Consider the following 22,156-nt stretch of genomic DNA (forward strand, 5'->3'; position numbering starts at 1 on the left):
TAAATAATAAAAATAAAATAAAAAAGAAAATACTATGAAAATTAAAATTAATTAAATCAATAATACCACTAAATAAATAATAATTATAAAAGCGCGTAAAAATCTACAACTTGCACAATAACACTACAACAACAAAATATAAACAGCAAATTCAAAACCAAAGAATTTCAAACAAAATCTCCAGTAGAAAAGTAGATTGTTTACTAACAATTTTAAGTAAAAAAAACAACAGCAACAAAGCATAATTGTGTTGTTGTATCAACATTGTAGTTTCGTAGACACATACATACATGCATACTTTAGCCATGATGTATCAAGTAGAGAAATTTGCTTAAATATGTTTGCAACATTTTCCGGCCCCGTGGCAGTGTGTCAACAACAAATGCAACAACTAAAACCACAACAACAAACGCAAACCTTTGTTAACATGTTGTACGCAGCGTTGTGCATTGTTATCCACGCATCGGAGGTTGCACCGAAAAATGTTTAAATTCCATGCGATAAATTGTGTTCATTACAACAACCACAAAAACAACAATTATCGACTATTTCAGCACATCATTGAGGTAACAACGACGACGACGACGACGACCGGAACAGGGAGGCAACGTGTAACTATCAACAACAACAACTAGTATAGTTAGCAACAGCGGCAGCAACACCATTAACAACAACAACAACAGCAGCAGCGCGAGACAACGGTGATTATTGCTCCAATGCAAATTGCAGTTGTCGCCTGGTGGTCGCCAGCAATTGTCGCATTCGCAGCTGTTGTTATCATCGCCGCCGTTGCCGTTGCCGTCGCAGCAGCAGTCACGCTACATAGTAAAGCGTAAAGTTCCCTCAGCGATTGACAACGTCTTACGCCAAAAGTATTGTGCTAATTTCTACGTAATCGTAACTCAGTCACCAGCAATACTAGTTAACTAACTGTTGCATTGCACTATTGCATCCTTTGTGGCACCAACAACACCACCGACGATTGAACCTTTCATCACTGATCGCTTGTGTGTTTCGTGGCTAATTCGTGCAATTCTACTTGAATCCTTAAGTGAGAAGCTATAGGTATGAGCACATGTTTGCATTTTATTACTATTCTTTTTTAGTTTTTTACTTTATTTCTTTGTGCCAGTAGTACCAGAAGTGGCATACAAATTTAATTATGAAATAGTAGTATTTTGTTTTTTTTTAGAAAATTTATGTACTAATAATTGTTTTTATACACTTTCGGTAGTTTTTACTAATTATTGTTATTAATAAGCATAATACTATATACCACAATGTATGATGATAACGCTAGGGTCCAATGCCATTTAATTTTTTTTTTTTCAAAATTAACATTTTCTCTTTATTTATCATTTTACATGTATTTTGTTTATACTAAAAATGGAGTATGTATTTATAGAGCATAATAAGTTGAATTGCTACATGGATTTTGCTTTTCTTCTGCGTTCACGCGCTTACATATGTATAGAATTAGAGCAAAATCACTTTCGTTTAGTTTTTCATTGTTTCAAATTCATGTTATTTCTTTAAGCTTTTTTTACTTTAGTTTACGTTCGATTGTTAGTGAATTGAGAAGTTTGGTTTTAATTAACAACAACAATGCAAATAAATGTGCATCTAAACAAAATTGCAGTGGACCTCAACGTGTAAAAAAACAACAAACCCATCTACATACAAACAATACCAACATATTTTTGCATGTAGATTTGTTAACTAGTAATTTAATGTGTATGAAAATAGTGTGGCATATATAAGCAGGCGTCGGTAATTGTAGGCTAAGGTTAAATATTGGTTTCCGTGTGTCCGTTTCGTAATTCGATTTTTCACACTATAAGCTAGTGATTTTCACATTTTCACAGCAATATTCAGCTGTAAATTTGGGAGGAACTTTTCCAATTGCTTATAGCCCACATTTACAAGTGATGTTACGCATTTTGTTGCTGCTTTTAGCAGAAAATCATTAATTTTTAACATTGGCCACATAAACAGTTTCTTATTTGAGATTTTTGCTGTTTTTCCCGCATGTTTCGTGTAAATGAAAGTAATTACAAACTGTTTTTCGATTTATTCCCAACTTGGATCCGTAGCTAGATATGTATAATTAGGATATATAAAGATGTTGCGACAAAACACAGTCGAAAGGAACAAGTTACTTCAAAATTCGTAAATAGCATATTAATATATCACATATCAAGCTGTTGAACGGCTATATACATACTCCATATGACCTTCACATACAAAATTTGCTTAAATATTCAAATATGGCGAGGCCAATTTTCAAAAAAAAAATGTATAAATGTATAAAAACAAGAAAAAAATTTAATTTCGGCTTACAACAAGCTATAATACCCTTCACAAATAAAAAAGTTTACATACAAGAACTTGATTTTAATCGGTCATTCTGTATGGCAGCTATATGATATAGTGCTGCAATCTTAAAAAATTGCTCCGAGTTTGTTCCATTGCCTTGGACAATAATTCATACCAAATTACGACAAGATATCTTGTTAAATAAAAAAAATTTTCATACAAAAACTTAAATTGCATCGCCAGTTTGTATGGTTGGTATATCCTATAGTACTTCGATATCGGCGGTTCTGATCAGATGCTTGTTAAGAAAAATACGTGTGGCAATTTTCAAATCGATATCACAAAAAGTTCTCGTATTTACAGAAAGGCAGACCAACATGGCAAAATCGACTCAGCTCGCCGCACTGATCATATTATATTTATGTATATATAGGTATACTTATTTTTATAGAGTCGCCTATATATCCTTTTGGGTGTTACAAATTTCGTGTCAAACTTTATATACCCTGTTCAGGCTATACAAATATGACTCGTTTCACTTGGCTGCTAACATTGTTTTCTAACACACTGTTTTAATGTTTATTTTCTAATCGTAGTTTTGAAGTGTTTTTTGATTAGTAACTTTTTATTTAGTTAAAAAATATTTGAACTAGCAAATTCTTAAGCACTATGTGCAAAACCATTTAAAATGTTTATGCTCGTATTACAAAGAATTTATATTCAAGTGATACTAAATTTTTTTACTATATTTCTTTTTCTCTTTAATTTCTTCAATAAAAAAAAAACAACTACAAACATCATACAAAAAAATATATATCAAATAGGTATGAAATATCCTCAACTTGTGTCGACGCGTGCGGTGAACGCCATATCTGATTGGCTAGTAGCCCGTTTGGAGCAGTTAGGCGTTGAGGCTCCACATATTTATACAAGACTACTTCTGTCACTTTTACAATCGACTGTACAACTAAATGATCCAATTGAATTCAGCAATTTAGAAGTAATTAAAAGCTTTTTTTAAGTTAACATTTTCCATGTTCCAATCGATACTTTGAGCTTGAAAAAAATTGATATTAACCTATGAAACCACAAAAAAAAGATTTTTTAAAAAATCACAAAAAACTTTAACACCGCCTTTATTCAGCACATAGCTGAAAGTATCGATTTGATTTCGAATTATTTTTACAGGGTTTTACATGGTGCTAATATGGTTTAGTTAAAGGATTTGCAAATTTACATTTTATTTTTCAAAATTTTTAAATATTATGTTTAAAAAATGGTAAATATTGAAAATACAGTAATGTATTTACGTATACATAAATTTGGGGATTTATTGAAGTTTTCTTAAGACACATGTATTTATTTTACATTTATGAATTAAGTTAATTATGGATCCTTTAACACATATTCATTGCCGGCGAAAATACCCTGTATTTTAGTACGCAAATTCAGTCTAGAACTAATTTTATTTTATCTGATATTCCAGTCATTTCTTGCGAGCCGTAAAGGAAGCGGTAGGCGCTACCGAGAGTGCGATATTGACGAACTTAAGAAATATAATGCTGTGCAGTGCATAAAGAACATCGTTTCGTCAGACCAGGAGGTATGTAATACAATCGAATAGGGAGTGAATAAAATAGAAAAAAAACATTAAAAACGAAGTTTCCTGCTGGGTGTTACAAACTTCGTGGCAAACTTAACAAATCGAACTTAAAATATATCGAATTAAAAATGCACTATCTACTGCATATTCATTTAAGTTACATATCTTATACAATCGTTTATGAATTTTCTCATTCAAAAATATACGAAAAATATTATTTTCTAAAAATTTCGAAGTATATATATATTATAGCGAATATAACTTACTAAAATATTAATTTTATTACACAAAATAAATTTTTAGATCGCATCTATTGAGAACCTCGTTGAGGAGCTCTTTGAAAGACTTAAAGACATTGAGAAGCAATCCAGCGATAGTGAAGACGATGATAGGGGTCCAGTAGCAACGCTTTCTATCACCCACCGTTACAATAGATCGCAGCAAAGAAGAGAAGTGCCAACCAATAGTAAAAGTTGCAGAGCGAGTTGCGCCGCCGAGAGTAGTAGGTACGCAGAAGCAGCTGGAACATCAGCTAGTGCCAAAAGATTGCAAGAACGTGAACGAGAATATTGGCGCGCTTTTCCCGCGCTCTCGAAACAAATGGGTGATATAGCTCCACGCTGGCGCCACCCTTCCAAGTGGATGTTATGGCCTTCGGACAAACCCAAAGACGACGTTAAGAAAAACGCTTCTACAAGTAGCGCCAGCTCGACAATGTCTAGTAATTCCGATGCGGAAGATGGCAACCAAGCAGCCGCAAGACAGGCTAAGGAGCAGAGAAATATTAAAGAGGAAGAAGAAGATGCAATGATGGAAGATACCGTGGAGAATACGGAAGGTGCAGCTAATGTGTCTGGAGTAGAGTTGTGCGACGACATAGTGGATGAGAATGATGAAATCGATGATGACGAAGCTAGTTGCAGCGCTAACGCAGCTGGTTATGGCAGCGGTGCTATAAAACGAAATTCCAAACGACGCCGCAGTCGTGGTAAGTGTAAGTTGGCAACAAACTATTTTTATTCAAACTACTTGGAAGCATTGCATGTTTTTTGCCTAACAATGTTTTTGTTTACCACATTTTAGCTTTATCACGCAAGAACCCAGCTGGCGGTAACAACTCTGACTCCAATAATGTTGGCAATAATCGGTCACAAGCAAGTGGAGGTAAAAACAAGCGTAATCTATCGCCCAGCTGTTGGGATACCGATTTCGAGGGATGTTGGGAGATGGGTCGCGATTTAATCAAAGAATTCATAGCGAGCCAAAATCGTAATGCACGCAATCGCAGCACTTCAGAGAGCGCTGTTTCGTACAATAAGCAGAGTGCAACCGAAGTAGCACCCGCTAACGAAGGTGATAATTGTAAAACAGCTACAAACGCCGAGCAACAGCAAACAACTGAAGAGCTTTTGGTTGAAAACAAAGATACTGCTGAGGATGAAAAAATAAACGCCAACAAAGCCGTTACACCCCCATTACCACCAGTTGATATGTCGTTCTGCGATTATGATGATTTCGACGATACACTCGCCTCTGTGTCCGAGCTGACTAATGATGGGCCCTTATCAATGCTAGCAACTAGTGAGGGTGCTTGTGCCGTGCCACCATCTACCAACGCTAAGCGTCTTTATGAGCGCGAATTGTTACCAAAAGATACGAAATCCGATGTACAATCGGATTTTGCACAATTCGAAGCAAAATTCAATAGTAGTGTCGAAGCTTTATGGAAAGATGCTGACCGCAGTGAGCAGAAGGGATTCAGTCCATTTGGTGATGGCAATAAATTAAATATTTTTAACTTTGGTAGTGGCAACAGCAAACACTTTTCCGGACCCACCTCGTTACCGACCGATGCGCCATTTTCAAGAAATTTAAAAAACTTTTGGTCTAATTATTACAATCATCATTTTGACCTAAGTAAAATGCTGCCGACAAGCGTAATTGGCGAAAAGGCCAAAGAACTAGATGTATTGATGCAAAATAAAGCAAACGATAAGGGTGAAGCTGCTTTCAAGGTGAGTGCAACGTTGTATTTTGACTGGGTATTAAAAAAATAAAAACGATCATATTTTTTTTGTTTAAATACGATTATTATTTTTTTAATACGATTTATTATATTTTTTTAAATACGATTTTATTTTTTCGTAATTAATTTTTTTTAATAATATTTATACCTATAATTTTCTTTTAAATTTTCAGTCAAATGGTGGTGGTTTTAGTGAGGCTAACAATTTCTCCAATACCCAACAAGGAGATGCCAACACAGCTGGTGGTCCGACAAGTGACTACTACTCAATGCCGAGCAATTTGGAGGATATTGAGAAAGCCAAATCGCAACGTTCTGGCTTACGTCACAATAGCGGCTGCAGTGACAGTGGCAATAGCTTGAGTGCGCACAGAGCTGGTGGCACAATTGGAGAAGAGCGCAAAACACCGGTGGCTCTCTTTCTACAAAACTCGATTTGGTCAGAGAACGCTAATTTCGGCGGCGGTGATTCAGATGAAACTTTCTACTTCAAAGTCCATAATTCTGGCAATCAGCTGAACGCATATGATGACAACAATCGCGAAGAAACATTGCAATGCGATGCCATAACCAGTGGCGTAAATATAAACAATGGCAGTGGCTTTGCCTTCACCGCGCCCTACTCGGCTTCTAAGTGGTCGGAAGGTATTAATGCTGGACCGCCACAAGGTAATGTGCCAACACCGCTGATACAGCATAAACAACAGTGCGGAAATCAAAATAACAGTTATCATCTTGCGTTGAACTCAACCGATTGCACAGATTCATCTTCGTCGAGCGCATGTACACCAGGTGCCTCAAATTGGCATCATCTACCCAAAAGTGATGCTAAAAATGATTGGTCCGCCGAGCAAATGCGCGACAAAAACGCGACACATGACACTGGCAGCACGGCAGCACCGAAAATTACGCTCGCCAATCACTCGACAACAGGCAGTGGCTTCGTTGCATATTCACGCATTAAAGCCGTCTTAAAGTTGCAATTGTCAAGCGATGGCAATGCTATGAACGACGCGGCAGCTAAGCAGCAGCAGCGAAATTACCCACCACGTACGAATAGCAAGGAACAACAACAACGTTATGCACTCGATATGATGGATGATGGCGAAAATCTACTGACTTCCGAACGCACACATTTCCATCCCATTAAATCGTATATGGATGGGCACACATTCGATATTTGCAGTGAATTGGATGTTATCGAGTACGATCGATCGGCCAGCGGTTATCTGTACTACGAAGAAGAGAAATATCTCGAGTACACGCGTACCGATAATTTTATGGTGGAAGATGATGGTGGCATTGGTGCCTCAGCCAATCCTTTGTATGCCAATTCGAATTGTGAGGCAGCCACAGCTAGCGCCAAGGCCAACTCCGGTTGCCACAGCCAGAAATTAAAGCGAATCGAACGTGATTTCGTCATAAAATTCCGTGTTCAACGCACTGAAATCGCTTGCCAAACGGATCCAGAGCCGCCAACTGCGCGTGCGTTAGTGAGCGCCAACAAACGCAATGTTGTAATGAATGCATCGGCAACAAAAACAGCACAACCGCATCCAATAAGTTTAATATTCTCAAATGCGGCGAAAAATTTGAAAGCAAACGCCGCAAACGAACTTGTCTACAGCGACACCGTGGAGGCGTTTACCCGCGCTATGGCACACTTCCCGCCGCCGCAGGCGTCGTCTAGCAACCAATCGGCTTGGTGGTCAATGGGAGCTGATGTCGGTGATTGTCGGGCGGCTAGCAGCAACTGGAATGTCTACCAAGCACAGCCGAAGCTGCAGCCAAATGCTAAAAACAATAATAATGATAAAGATGACGCTTGTGATGACGCTGGCTGTGATGTGGTACATTTCCATGGCAGCATTGATGAGTTACCCGATGGTATGGCCGCTCTCCATGCAGATGTAGATATGACAAGCTTAGAGCAAAAGTGGTCAATGAATGAGATACGCAAGAAGTGCAAAGAAGCCGGTCACATGGCTGCTGCTGATGCTGTTGACGGCGGCGCCATCGAGTCTGTTTGGGGCATGTGTGCCGCCTGTAATAATGAATTGAAATCCATACCGGCCAATAGGCTATTGCGCGACGAATTGCAAGTGGAGGCTGACCAGATAATGAGCGATTTGAAATACATGCAAGATTTATACATAGGAAGAGAAGGCGGTGCAGCTAATGCCGATGATGATGATGATAATAATGCTGAGAATAGAGACGACGATCACCAATGTGGTGGTGAGAGCGCCGCAGAGACTGTGACTAGCGACAGCGATTGGTGCGCCGAAGATATAACTGCTGATGTGGCGGATGAGTGTGTAGTTAATACAAGTTCGCAGAATGCCAATAATAATAATGAACTAAATGAAGATCATACAATGCAGCAGGCAGACTCTCCGAATCAAACTACTAACACTGTGGAGGGTGCTGCCAACAATTCCAATGATTCCGAGACGTTTACCGTAATACAAAAAGTAAATCGTCTCATCGCCGAATTATTGCGACCCGACAACAATGCTGATGGCGTCAAACAAATGGACAAACAGAATGCCAACGCTGCATGTGCGAAAGTTAATGAGTCACGTCAGGTGGAAGCTGAAGCAACACAATTTAGCGGTAATTTGTGGCATACAAATAGCAATGAGCGAAATATTTGGCAACTGAATGCTGGCGACAACACAAATAGCTTAATTGTGGCTGGCGGTGGTGGTGTTCTAGGCAGAGGCGATAGTGTTAGTGGTGGTGGTGGTGTCGGTGGTGCTATGCATCCAATACAACTTTTGCGACAATTCAATGTGAAGCCATTGGAGACTGCTGTAGCCAATGTGGATAACGTATTCCCTTCAGCCGCTGCGGCTGATGCAGATAAATACCACAGGCAAATGAGTTGGGAGCATGAGAATTTAGCTAGAATTTGGCAGACATCACCACCGTCACCACCACAAACACAAAACGCCACTATGACAATAAATGATGCCAAACCACAAGCCACAACCGAACAAAAAATCGAAGACCCCTATGAGCAGCAAGCGGATATCGCTGAGAAAAATATGCGCAATTTACGCGCCAACGCAGATGTGAGCGTGGAAGCGGCCGATGCCAATTTACAATTGGCGCAAGATTTTAAAAAGCACAAGGAAAGCAAAGTGGCTGCAGCTCTAGCTAACGCCCAGCTAGTCGACTCGGCTTTAAAATTTAAGGTATTAATTTGAAACTAATCAGTGCTATATCTATTATTTGCTTATGGAATTGCAAAATTATTAATTCCCCCCTAAATATTATTGTTCTCTTCTAGGCAATCACTCGCAAACGTCGTCATTCGGCTTCACAAAATTATTTTCACGCGCATTTAAATAGCAGCGCTACGGCAGCTGTTGCTGCTGTCAACAGTCTGGTTGGCGGTGGCGTCACATCATTGCAAAACAACAATAACAATGAGATTGCCAATTTAAATAGTTATACCTTGAAGTCGTTGCGTAACTCGCGCAATGCCAATGAGTTGAGTTTACAGAATTTTCTGAATGCTTCGCTGCGTTTCGGTGCCGCTGCAGCCGTTGCCGTTGCCGCTTCTAATGCCAAGAAATGTTCCGATTTGGCCAATAATCTTTGTGGCGCAGATTTTGCCTTCGGTTGCGATTCAACTGCAACTGCGGCCGGTCGAAATCAAACGATCATCACCTGCAAATATCATTTGACTGCAATTGAGCCGTTGGGTGTGCAGCAGCAAAATCATGACGGCGACAATAATGAATATGGCTTATTTACTGGCAATGGCATCGACGGCGAAGGCAATACAGCGGCACCGCTCTCTAGCATCCTCGACAAGAATCCATCTATATTGAAGCATGTCACCATGGTGTCACGTCCGTTGACGCGTTAAAATGCTTCGCTCAATTTATAAAAAATTTCAAGGTAAGAGCAAGCTTTGATTGATTTATATATATATGAATTTTTACACCGCAACTAAGTAATTAATTAATTTGAAATGTGGAATGTGCAAAGTGATTGTTTTACCAAACCAATTTTTAGAAGTTTAAAAAGATTAATATTTTTCTTTATCAAGATTAATTTGATTATTTGTATTTTTTATCAAACGAAAATTTCCCTCGCGTCCTTTAAAAACAGATAATTTGTATTTTTTTTTTTTTTTTCAAAATTTATAGCTAATCTTAGTTTTATCTGACCAAACAAAGCCGAACTGAACTGTTAATTTAATAACAGGGTTGCAATTTTTTTAATTGAAAATTTTGTATTAAAAATTGAAAACATAATTTTTATTCCCAAAATCGGGACTCAAAACTGGAAATTTGGTTTTAATTTCAAAATCAAAATTTTATTTTATTTTAAAATTTTTCAAAATTGGAATGACATATAAAAAAATATTTTTCAAAACAAAAGCTGGAGTTAAATAGGAAAAATTTTACATATGTATTTATAATGGGAAAAAACTATAATTAAAAGTTATTAAATGTAAATGAGACAAATGGTGGTAAACTATCGTAATATTTTATTAAAAATAAGCCAACAAAAATTGTAGAACACGCAGTGGGAGCAAACTCAAAAAACACATTTTTTATATTTTTTAATTATAAACTTAGGATTTACGGTTTTTCAATTTTCATTAATCCCCACAATTCAGGATATTTTTTCAATATGGTATTAGAGTTTCGAAATTTGAAAATAATTTAGAATTAAGATTTTCGAGATCACAAAAAATAATAATTTTCTTATTGCAACCCTGTTTGTTAATGCGGCGGCATTTGCATACATCAAAATTATTGTTGTTACAATAACACTTCACCATGCATTTGCTAACTGTTTAAATATAATAATAATTAATAGTTTTTCTACAGGTGCTGCGGCTCAGGATTTTGTCGGATGGATTGGAGACGTTAACATTAGAAAAAAAATATTCAATTGAAACAATAGAACTTTGGCAACAACAGTATCAACGACAACAAAATAGCATTCACCACATGGAATCAGAAAAAGGAAAATGAAACATAATTTACTAAAAATAATAAACAAAAAACAGCAAATCAAATGGTGCATAACGGTTGCAAAATGCGCCAAGAGTATCTTAAAAAAATAGTAGCAACAACACAAAATATAAATACGAGAGATAATTCATGTTAATTTTCGTAAATTTAGTTAGATCAGCTTATCGTTTATGTGTAAAATTTTATTTAATACCTTACTTACATATATACTTTCTTCTTTTTTTGTTTGTTAAATGTTGTAAATTATTCATATGCATACATACGTACTCTCAAACATATAAGGAACCGCGATTTATATAAACAATTAATTACTTAAACACACATAGATACGAGAACACATTGCAAAATATTCAAATATTTATGTATATTATCTATGTTTAACGATGATTACTCAAGCATTACAGCTGCATATATCTTTTTTGACTTTTTTCATTTACTTTCGTTAACTGTATTTATATCCTTGCTTAACTTTAGTTTTTTTCTCTTTTTTTATATATTTTTTTTTTGTTTTGAGTCAACTGTATTATCAAACTCTTAAATATTACGTTTCCAAATTTAATTTAAAACTACAAAAAAAATTAAAAACAAAAAAATGTTGAATGCAACAAAAATTAAAAAAAAAATTAAATGTATAGAAGAACACATATATACACGAAAAGCAAAAATGTAAAAAAAAATTATAATATGAAACATGTATGTATGAGATCCCAAAAAATATTCAAGTTAAATTTTAGCTGCATGTGAAAAAGAAGCAGTAATAACGTAAACAAAATTTAATGTTTGCATTCCTTATAGTTTCGTTGTTAGCCAGCCAACAACGATGGCGGCGACGTATATGCAACATTATCTAAAAAAATCGGGTCTTTAGCGAAACTTATACAAATTTGCAACATCCCATGTTCACTATGTACAAAAATTATGCGAAAATAATGGAAATTGAACCTACTTCGTAGCAGAACAGCACCTAAAAGGAAACCCGTCCCAAAAAAAAAAAAAAACGAAAAATAAAAAAAAAAAAATAATAATAATACAAAATGATATGAATGATATATAAAATTGTTTACCGAATTGAATGTGCACCGCGTTAAATAACAGATTAGTCAAAATCCCACTTTCTTTCTGCTAACTTCAGTTAAATTCACATACTCAGTATATTCATATTCGTTTCAGCATTTTCTCTATCAAACAATAAAACTATTCGTAAAAAGCACTGTTTTTCACTGTTTTTTGTCAAGAGCCACCAAAAGCCTACACGGCAATTTTGTGCTGCGATACACGATTTAAGATTCAACCAGATTAAGCTGCCACTCGTGTGGCAAAGTAAATACTTTTTAAAATTTTCAGTCACTTAACTTGAAAAAAGTTTTTTTCCTATGGTTTATACTTTTACTTTTACATAGTTTGTCTCGATCTTTCATTCGATTTTACATCCTTGCACATTCAATAACGGTAAATATCAAATAAAACTCATCAACAACAAATAAAAACTCCACCTCCGCGCAAAGTGTGTGCAAAGTGTTGTAACACACGCAAGCCCAGGCACACACACATACACACCTCTTATAAATGACTTTAGTTGGATTCGGCGTAGCAATATTTAGACAGTGGGCAAGATCAAATTGTGAACACGTTGCACCTTTTTGTTGTTAGGCAAAATAAAGAAGATACAATGTTGAGTTTATTTGTATTATGAACAAAAAAATGTAATAAAGAGAACCCCAAAAGGTTCGCGAAAAAAACAAAAAGCAAACCAAAAATGCGCTCATTTATTTATTTATTACAATGAAAAATTGAAAATTGCAAATGTTTTGAGAAAAACAAAACTATGGTGAGGTTAAAAATATTTCGCAGACACACAAACATGGCAATGAAAATTCGAAATTTTGTCATATTTCAATAGTCATGCATGCATACTACATACAGATGTGTGTGCGTATAACAATTCAAATTCAAGCCTGGTCTCTTAGCTGTTGCATTCACTAGAACTACGAAAATCTATTTTTGGCAAATTAAAACACGTGTCTTGTTATTAAAACCTATTTAAAGTAGCCTGTTGGCCACATAATGCGAAAAATGTGCTCTATATCAATAACAGTAAAACTAATTGATGAAGATATGCCACAAAAATGCTGAGACTGGTATAAAATTATACCATTTCCAGAAGAAAGAACACACCCACATACATACACATGCGCTAATATTGGCGACGCGTGTTTAGTGCAATGCAGTTAATTATATAATTTGTTGGTACATTTTTTTTTGTTTTCTATATACAAATTGCATACACATACATACATGTATGTATTCAAATGTAATATCAAATAATATTAATTTTTAAAGTTATTCACTGTTCGATTTTCTGTTATATATTTGCGTTGCTTTTGTTAAATATTTCTATTGCTATTTCTGTCGTTTGTTTGTTTTTATTGCTTTACAAGTTTTCTTTGTTAAACTGTAGAGTACAACTCTGCGTTTGTGTTTACTTGAATTATTTGCACAAAATATTGCAAAATATGCCAACACATTGTAAAAAAGCTATATATTTTGCATATAAATGCAGCAGTACCGTTATGTAAAAGGAAAAATAATATAAAAAATTTACAATATACAATATGTGTGCAACAAAAATAATTTTCTATGCAATTATGACTGTTAGCCCTCATATTTTAAAAAAATTGTATTTGCTTGAAGAGTAAAATTTGCTTTGCATGAAGCACAATATTTTATTTGCTGCAGACAGCGAAAATTCTAGTGCAAAAAATATGCAATCAGACAGTGCACCCCTTTTATTTTATTTTTTTTGTTTTTATTGCGTTTGGAAGCACTCGTATTTAAGCCGTTATTTGCGTTATTACAAATCCAAATATTATAACAAATTGACGCAAACACACAGAGAAAAGTGTGCATTTGCGAAATCAAAGTAAAAAATTGTAATTACTTTTAATTAATTATAACAAATGATAAAATATTTATAATTGTATGATTTTTTTTTGTTGGTTTTTGAAAGCATTGGCAAAACATTCAAAAATTTTGCTTTAAAATATTATGTATGAAATAAGGCGAAAGAAATTGCAGCAAAAATTGGTAAAATGCAGCAAAATATAAAAACAAAAAAGGTGAAAATTTGTAAACAGAAACAAAAATAACTGAACAATTTAATTATAGTAGTAAAAGTATTTAATTAAGTAACTACTATAATTACTAAACATAATTTCATCGAAAGTGCGCACTGTATTTTGTTTTACAACAACATTATATTGTAATGTAGGAACAAATTTCATAGGTATATACATACATATATAGAAAGGTTTATGTATAGTGTTAGTCAAATATTATATGTATGTAAAGCGCTGTGTGAACGGATTTGTGTGTAAACAGTGCAAAGAATGTAAAAACTTTAGTAAAAGTAATGAAAGCGCAACTACAAACACATACAAATAAATAGTAATGTATACACGCATACACACACACAATACAACTCATACGCAAACATTTCCATTAAGTTTACGAGGGCGTGGCATTGCATACTTGTTTAAGAAAGAATATGCACATTTTTTCGGCTCGTATATTCTACGCCACGCCTTTGTATTAAACACTACACTCAATCATAACCTCAGTTTCCAGTAGTTTCATGCCAACATTATAGAAATGCATTATATAATATGGCACTTTGCTACCCCGCGGAGCTAAAGCCTATAATATATAACATTGCATTAGTCAAAACTATAAAATAGTCTCTTTAATGGGATATAATAATATAATTTAAAAATATTTTAAAAATAGTGTCACTTCAGTTAATACAAAATAGTATGATTTCTAATAGCAAACAAAAAATAACCGATTTATAAACAAGTTAGCTAATTTTGTTGTATATTTTTCAGTTAATTGTATTATTACTATTATATATACATTAATAATAATACATTAATTATTTAACATATTTTTTCACCCAACGAAGCGCACGTTATATTTTTTTATTAAAAAATTATTTTTTGCTATTATTAAAATGCGTTAATTCGAAAATATATTTTCATTTTAAAAATTTCGAAATTAAATTTTGTAATATATTCTGCAAACCATACCAGAAAATGTTTGAAGCAACAGTTCTGTACTATACATATGTATGTAATATGTACACCTATACAATAATGTATACAAAGCTCACAACTCAGACTTCAGGAGCTGAAAATAATTTCTACGATTTTGTTTCTTAAAAACTAAAAAAAAAATGCCATTGAAAATTCCCGTGCGCTCATAAACAAATAATAATAGTTTTTTGTGTCTACAAAAGTAAAAAAAAGTTTCAGTTAGTTTGTGGTTGTTGTTATGATAGAAAAAACATGCACCAATTAATTTTTAGCCATGCTGCCGTGGCGACAGTCTATAGTGACATACATATGTATAACTGACCTTTTTAGTGAGCCCGCTATTTCTGAAAAACATACCACATTTTTCACACTCATTCTTACGAATTTTGTAAGCTCGTTTTTGGCCACTAAGTTTTGTAGGCACACATTTTGTAAACAATATTTCCCTTTACTAATCTTTCGAAATATTTACACCACTTTCACAAATCGCAAAAATATATATACATACATATGTACATATATATAGTTTATGAAATACCGTTAAAATGCATGAATGCAAACACTGTAAGCTTTTGATGAGTATTTTGAAATAAATGATAATAAAAGTTTAAAATAAATATTTTGCAAAACAAAAATCGAAAGCTCAGAAATAGAACGAAAAGCAAAAACAAAACAATAGCAAAAAGAAAAAGTTGTATAATAAAGAAATTTTGTGTAAATTACTGTAAAAAGAGCAAAATGCAGCTGAACATCTATAGTAAGGATTTATAATTAAGTTTGTGAGTTGTAATGAAATGACATAACCTAAAAATAACAGCACTTGAACTGTGTCAAGAGTCAAACATGGCATTTTCGGCTAAACAGCGGAGTTCCAACCAAAAATATTTGGCTTTTAGTTGACACATTTGGGTATTTGCAACGATTTTTGGTTATAAAAGCATGGCAAAATGACGAAGTCAACTAAAAACTGACTATTTTCGGATTAAAAGTTGTTTACAAAAACAAGTAATAGTGTACGTCTGGGAAGTCAAAAAAATCGACTGTTACTATTTTTAAGCGTTAGTCTTCATTTTATGCAAAATCTATATATATGTCTCATATAATACATAAGTACATATATGAGCAACTCAACTATAGCATTGCAGTTTATTTACTAACTGAAGCAAACTAAAATTTTCACCAAAAAATATTGTTTGCGAAAAAACTTAAACAAAAGTATTGAAAATTAAGCAATTATAATAAGCGCGTATGTTTGTGGAAGCGATGGCAAGAAGATACAAAGAACAAATGGAAGTAAGACAAGATTGCTCCGCGTATAAAAGGAAATTTTAGAAAAACAAGTAAAGTTATATAAGAGAAACATACCAAGTGTTCACTGCTAGAGAGGCAGCCGTTAGTGAGAGGAAATACGGGAAATGAATGTATGTATGCAAGTAGTAAGCGATTGTGTGACTGAGCAAACAAAAAAAAATATTTTAATTTTTCGCTTTACTTTAAATAGGAATTGTAAATAATGAATATTAAACGCTATTCTACTAAACTAGTTTACTATCAGTGAAGTACAGAAGAATTACGAATTACGGTAAAGTTGTACAATGCAAGCATAGTGTAACAAAAATGTCAAGAGAATATGAAAATGCAAAAAATGCAAGCAAAACAAATAAAGAAACAAATAAAGTTTAATGAAAAGAAACAAATTTAAATTCAAGTAAATCATTAAATAAAAATGGCGTACGGATATGGAAATTTGTTAAAGGAATATCCGGCGCAAAGAAATAATTAGGCTACTAATTTCTGTATGCATATGTAACTAAGTGTAAATGCTAATAGACAAACATACAACATACAATAAATATGTATAAAGAGTGTATCGCCAAGTAGTGGGCGTGTCGTGCATAAACAAATTGTGAAAACAATTCTGAAAAGCGTGCGAAATTTGTAGAAGAAAAATTTGTTTTAAATTGCAGGTGTGCAAATAATTGCAATGCTGATATATGTACATACGAATAAACATTGTATAATACTAATATTGATTTAATATTTAGCTGCAACTCTTATTTAAAATGTTTGCCAAAAACTGATGACAAGTGAAGCAAGAAAATGCAAAAAAATAACACTTTGTTAATTTTTCTATATTATTTTCCACAGGCAAAAAAATATCTTTATTGGTTGGTTTAAACATACATACATATGTATAACTATAGTAGCAGTAAAAAAATATTATTTAACCAAAAACATATTTTTGAGTAATTGTAAACCTGCTTCATTAAGTTCAGTTATAAAATATGCGATTTGTATGTAATTAATCATATTTTTAAAAAGCACTTTTAGCAGAACAAAAACGAAATATTGCTGCTACTCCATGAAAAGTAAGGCCTAAGATGAATAGAAATTGTACTTTCTGTTCTAATAAACAAAGAATAATAATAAATAACATATAATCAAGTAATAATATGGCAAGACAACTTTAGTTCTTAAGTAAAAATGCTAAATGTTCAGCAAAGGTATACTATATTTTTGCACAAAGAGCAAAACAAAAGTCGAACTGTTTTGTAAAACCGTGCGTTGCTTGGACTAAAGTGTTTATATGGTTACAGAAAAAAAGAAAAGTTTTTTTGGCAAGAATATGATTTAAATAATTGTTGTAAATTCAAAAATAAAATTTAACGAACAAAAAAATTTTTAATTTATTTTACAGAATTTTGTAAAGAAAATTTAAATTTATGTTACAAATTTTTTGCAACTTTTTTAAACAAAGAATTATATTTTTTCGTTGCAAATTTTTAAACAAAATACAATCTCTTAATTTTCAAATATTCTTAATTAAAAGTCTATCAACCGCACCGTTGTAGTTATAATTTTTGCAAAAAACAAAATATATAAATGAAAAAATTACCAATTTTCATTGTGAAAAAAAAAACAAAAATGATAATTAAAAAATAATTATTATTAAAAACACAAACACATGATGTGTGTGTTTGCAAGGTAAGAAGTAAGGTTTTTGTGCCTTTTTCAAAAAAAAATTCAAAAAAAGTTTAAATGTAATAAAGAAAAACAGAAGGAATGGAAATTGCATCAAATGAACGCGAAAGATGAACAACAAGAGACGCAAAATAAAGTAAGACACAACTACAAAGATTTAAATATAGTTGTGTGAATGAAAAATTTAATGATAATTAAATTCTCAAAAAAAAAAAAACAATTAAACAATAATGCAAACATTTTCTTCTGCATAAAAGTCTGACTACGGGTCGAAGACAGCTAAACTTTGGCTGTAGAGGCAGTAAAAATAGCATTGAAAGAAAAAATAAAAAACACAAAAAAAATATTGCACTTGCAATTGATAATGTCATAATAAATTAAATAATAACATACAAATTTATAACGAAAAAACTAAAATAAAATAGTTAGCTATTATAAAAAATAATTTTACAATGATAAGACTAAATAAAAAAGATACAAATAATAATTGAAAACGTAATATAAAAAATGCTCACATTATTAACTGCAAGTTGGCAAAAAAATCCTCATATCTATTAGTTTAATTAGTTTCTTTACACCTTCTTAGTTTTCTCTCATTATTGAGCTTTAGACTTCAGAAAAAAATACAAGCAAACTAAATTTAATTATGTGTTACTGTAGATTCTCTTTCTATAATTTAAAAATACATATATAGTTCAGTAATAAGTTTTTCTTTTAAATTAATTTCATAAAAAGTGAACAAAAACAGCTTCATAACATAAAAATTAAAAAAAAAACTGAATAAGCAAATTAATATAAAAAACACAAAAGAAAGAAGTCAAAAATTATGTATGAAAAGGTAAACAAAACCCAATTGCATGTGTAGAACGTCAGAACCCAGTCAAAATTTCTGTGGAATACCAGAAAAGCATAAATTTGAAAACAATGCAAAAAAATAATACCAAACACAAAAATGTACTACCCTCCCCCAAATAAGAGGTTGCAAATTCTTAATATGTCATATAAAAAGCAAAAGAAATAGACATGTAAAAGGGTAACAAAACAAATAAAAGCTAAAACAAGAATTGAAATAAAAAATAAAATAAATTCCGATTGAAAATGAATAAAGTTGCGGGTTCCTCGTCATAATGGAGGAATGCTGAGAAAACAAAACAAAAAATGCGTTTTAATTATTTTGGTTGGTTGCGAAATGCGGAGGAGGTAAAAGGATTTTACAAGTCTCGAAAGGTATCAGTATCGACAGACTATCATGAGAACGTTCACAAATCCTAAGCCAGTTTATCAACCTTTGAACTCGATTGATATAAAAGATCGTGAAACAAGTTGAAATATGTACAATATATAGTAGTACAATATATTGGGTAGTCGAAAAAGTTTTTTTCGTATTTTGTCAATAGACGTCGTTGCAGTCGTATATCTCCAGAGCTACCAATCGCATTGTGTCATACCATATACTGTTGGAAAGGTGATATTTTAAGTTTCATTTAACCAAAAAATTTTATTTCGGGGAAGTTGAAAAAAGTTACAGCTGTGTAATGAAGAAATTCTCTATATTTTGAAATTTTTATATAAAAAGGGGAAGAATGCAATGCAAGCCACCAATGAAATTTGTGAAGTTTACGCAGACAATGCTGTATCAATTCGTGTAGCACAACAATGGTTCGGTCGCTTCCGTTCGGGAAAATTTCGATTTACACTGATGGAATAATGTCTCTAGCGGAAAAATTGCAGAAAGTGGTCGACCAAAATGTTATTTTTTTGTTCACTAAATAAGTTAAAGTTTGATTACAAATACGAAAAGACTTTTTCGACTATCGAATATATAGTTCCTGAGATTTATGTGAAATTTATGGGAATGTATATAAAATTGTTTCGAGTAGGATAATGTTTTCAACCGCTCTAACGCTAACAATCTTCGGGCAAAATCACCGAACAACTGATTAGAGGTAACAATTACGCGCGAGCAGTCTTTCGATAAAATCTTTTACTAAACACCCCGGGAAGGTCACTCTTTGCACAAATGCCGATTCTAAAAAATACATAGTACTGCTTCAAAGCTCAAAGCCATTACTACACATATCATGGTGCCAATAGTTAAAATGCAAAATGCACAATGCTACTATCAGAGAAGTATTAGTTGGGTTTCCGAAGGCCCGATCACTCCAACGTCGTGTGTTGCATATAGGACAATTTTTTCTTCCAATTTTGGAAAAAGAGCCCTAAGAAAACACAAGAGTAATCCTTAGTTCCTAGATAGCCACTACTATCCTTCAATGACATTCAATTATCCTATACACAGACACACAACCGCTCGTTCTATAACTTAGGGTGGAGCAGTTAGATGCGTAATGAAAAACCTAACAACTCAGTTACACTGTAGCTGTAATACTATTCACAAATAAAAAATATATTTCGAAGGAGGACTGGACTTTGATCGAACAAATTGTTCAGAGCTCATATCATTGCCTTGGGCAATAATCTATGCTGAATTCCGTGAAGATATTTCGTCAACTACAAAGTTTTCCATACAACGACTGGATTATCAATCAGATTATATCACAGCTATATAACTCAAGCGGGGGTTAAATAATTGTTTCAACAACAACAGCCGTATGCCCCATTCCCACGACAGTCGGGTCTACGTAACCGGAACGGACCCGGATTATTTATCCGGTCAAGGACTGGCAACTCGGGAGAATTATACTGCTATAACAACAGCTGTATGTTAGTGTTCCGATAACGGTTGACAAATGAGCAGATTCTTGGAAAGAAAAGTAAGAAGAAGTACGTACGTATAATTTTAGATCGATATCTCAGAAACTGAGAGCATAGTTCGCATAAATGCAGACAGGCGGGGATGGCTAAATCGACTCAGTTCGTCATGTTTATAATTTAAATTGTATTTATTTTATGTAACATGTTTAGGATATAATAGCTGCTCACTCAATACAATAGACATATCTATATGATAATTGGGCTTTAGCCAGAAACTTTTATTAATGATAATTGAAAACAAATAACTTTGAATTTTTAAAAACATATAACATATACATATAACACTACTCTAATTAATATAAGCTGATGAGTGGCTAAATGATACTTTAGTTTTTACACACAGCCATCTCTTTTTATCAACTGGTTGTACCAGCCATACCAGACTAACTGCCTCTATTGTTTAGTATCATACGTCATAACGACGCCAGCGACTAATGCGAGCACCGTGAAGCCTTGCGCAGCAATACGTGTGCGCATCATTATTTGAGACATACGTCGATTGCCATTTCGAAAGCTATATAGTCCATAGGATAATGCGCCAGCGGTAGCCAAGCAACCTATACGTTTAGGCGAAATGATGAAATAATTGTAGCAATTCGATTACTTTTCACTTATATAATTTTTTCAGTTTACAACGGAAATATGTAGGGAACAACTGTTACATACCAATCGGAACAGCCGGGTTCTCTTTGATTTTGCGCATCATTTTTTCTTTGGTGGTTTCTGGATGAAATGAGCCGAAATCCTGACGCAATTGAATCCAGTCCAATTCCTCATCTGGAAGTGCAATTTGCTCTTTTCCCATTTTTTTTAATTTTAGTAATATTTTAACCTTTAGCTTATTTTGGCAGCTCTCCTTTTCACTTTATTTCACAATGGCAGAACATATGTGAAGAAAACAAGAGAATAATGCACTTGTGAGGTATTGCCATATCGGTAATTATTATTAGCCAAATTTACATGATTTATCAACAAGACAGTGAATTATATTATTTCTATTTATTAATTACACTACTTAGTTATTCACTTTTCAAATTTAAAAAGGTAATATTTATTTCGCGAAACAATTGCGGCTCGATTTTATTTTTAAAATAAAAACATTCAACTTGACCGTTTAATATTAACATAAAATCATAAATCACTTAGGTAGAAGTAGGTTATGATTCATGTATTAAATTAAGCATTTTTTTAATATTATATATATGTACATAAAAATATTTAATTTAATAATCAAATAGTTTGTTTCGACAAAATTTATATATATACAGTGGTGCCCATAACAATGGCTGCATTGAACGCACAATGCAACACTGAACGGACGCCATCTATAGACGTGTGGAGAGTCGAAGTCAAAGTGTAGAGTTTT

General features: G+C 33.3%; 2 protein-coding genes across 4 annotated transcripts; one reads left to right on the forward strand and one right to left on the reverse strand.

The window, feature by feature from the left end:
• The first annotated feature begins 58 nt into the window (after nucleotides 1-58).
• On the forward strand, nucleotides 59-11,363 carry LOC120774015. 3 transcript variants are annotated; one of them, XM_040103297.1, is made up of 8 exons: nucleotides 59-1,065; nucleotides 3,141-3,316; nucleotides 3,803-3,919; nucleotides 4,223-4,913; nucleotides 5,003-5,934; nucleotides 6,119-9,145; nucleotides 9,241-9,857; nucleotides 10,788-11,363. In XM_040103297.1, the coding sequence occupies exons 2-7, from the start codon at nucleotides 3,143-3,145 to the stop codon at nucleotides 9,823-9,825; spliced, it is 5,526 nt and encodes a 1,841-aa protein (XP_039959231.1). In that variant the 5' UTR covers nucleotides 59-1,065; nucleotides 3,141-3,142; the 3' UTR covers nucleotides 9,826-9,857; nucleotides 10,788-11,363. The 3 variants fall into 3 exon arrangements, with proteins under 3 accessions (XP_039959231.1, XP_039959230.1, XP_039959232.1); XM_040103296.1 differs by having other exon boundaries at nucleotides 10,799-11,363; XM_040103298.1 differs by having other exon boundaries at nucleotides 4,223-4,907; nucleotides 10,799-11,363.
• Nucleotides 11,364-20,977: 9,614 nt separating this feature from the next.
• On the reverse strand, nucleotides 20,978-21,675 carry LOC120774709 (HIG1 domain family member 2A, mitochondrial). The gene is made up of 2 exons (XM_040104446.1): nucleotides 21,457-21,675; nucleotides 20,978-21,347 (listed from the first exon to the last, which is right to left on the reverse strand). Exons 1-2 carry the CDS (start codon nucleotides 21,593-21,595, stop codon nucleotides 21,184-21,186), a joined length of 303 nt encoding a protein of 100 aa, XP_039960380.1. The 5' UTR covers nucleotides 21,596-21,675; the 3' UTR covers nucleotides 20,978-21,183.
• Between the last annotated feature and the right edge of the window lie 481 nt (nucleotides 21,676-22,156).

Source organism: Bactrocera tryoni, chromosome 4, assembly GCF_016617805.1.
Source record: "Bactrocera tryoni isolate S06 chromosome 4, CSIRO_BtryS06_freeze2, whole genome shotgun sequence".
Taxonomy (NCBI): domain Eukaryota; kingdom Metazoa; phylum Arthropoda; class Insecta; order Diptera; family Tephritidae; genus Bactrocera; species Bactrocera tryoni.

What these genes read in the sequence shown, in the direction of transcription:
- LOC120774015 (XM_040103297.1), top strand. Translation starts at nt 3,143, where the DNA reads ATGAAATATCCTCAACTTGTGTCGACGCGTGCGGTGAACGCCATATCT. An exon ending in TTGAATTCAGCAATTTAGAA is followed by an intron (nt 3,317 to 3,802) that starts GTAATTAAAAGC and finishes CTGATATTCCAG; the next exon opens with TCATTTCTTGCGAGCCGTAA. An exon ending in AGGGTGAAGCTGCTTTCAAG is followed by an intron (nt 5,935 to 6,118) that starts GTGAGTGCAACG and finishes TTAAATTTTCAG; the next exon opens with TCAAATGGTGGTGGTTTTAG.
- LOC120774709 (XM_040104446.1), bottom strand. Translation starts at nt 21,595, where the DNA reads ATGGGAAAAGAGCAAATTGCACTTCCAGATGAGGAATTGGACTGGATT. An exon ending in GAACCCGGCTGTTCCGATTG is followed by an intron (nt 21,348 to 21,456) that starts GTATGTAACAGT and finishes CTAAACGTATAG; the next exon opens with GTTGCTTGGCTACCGCTGGC.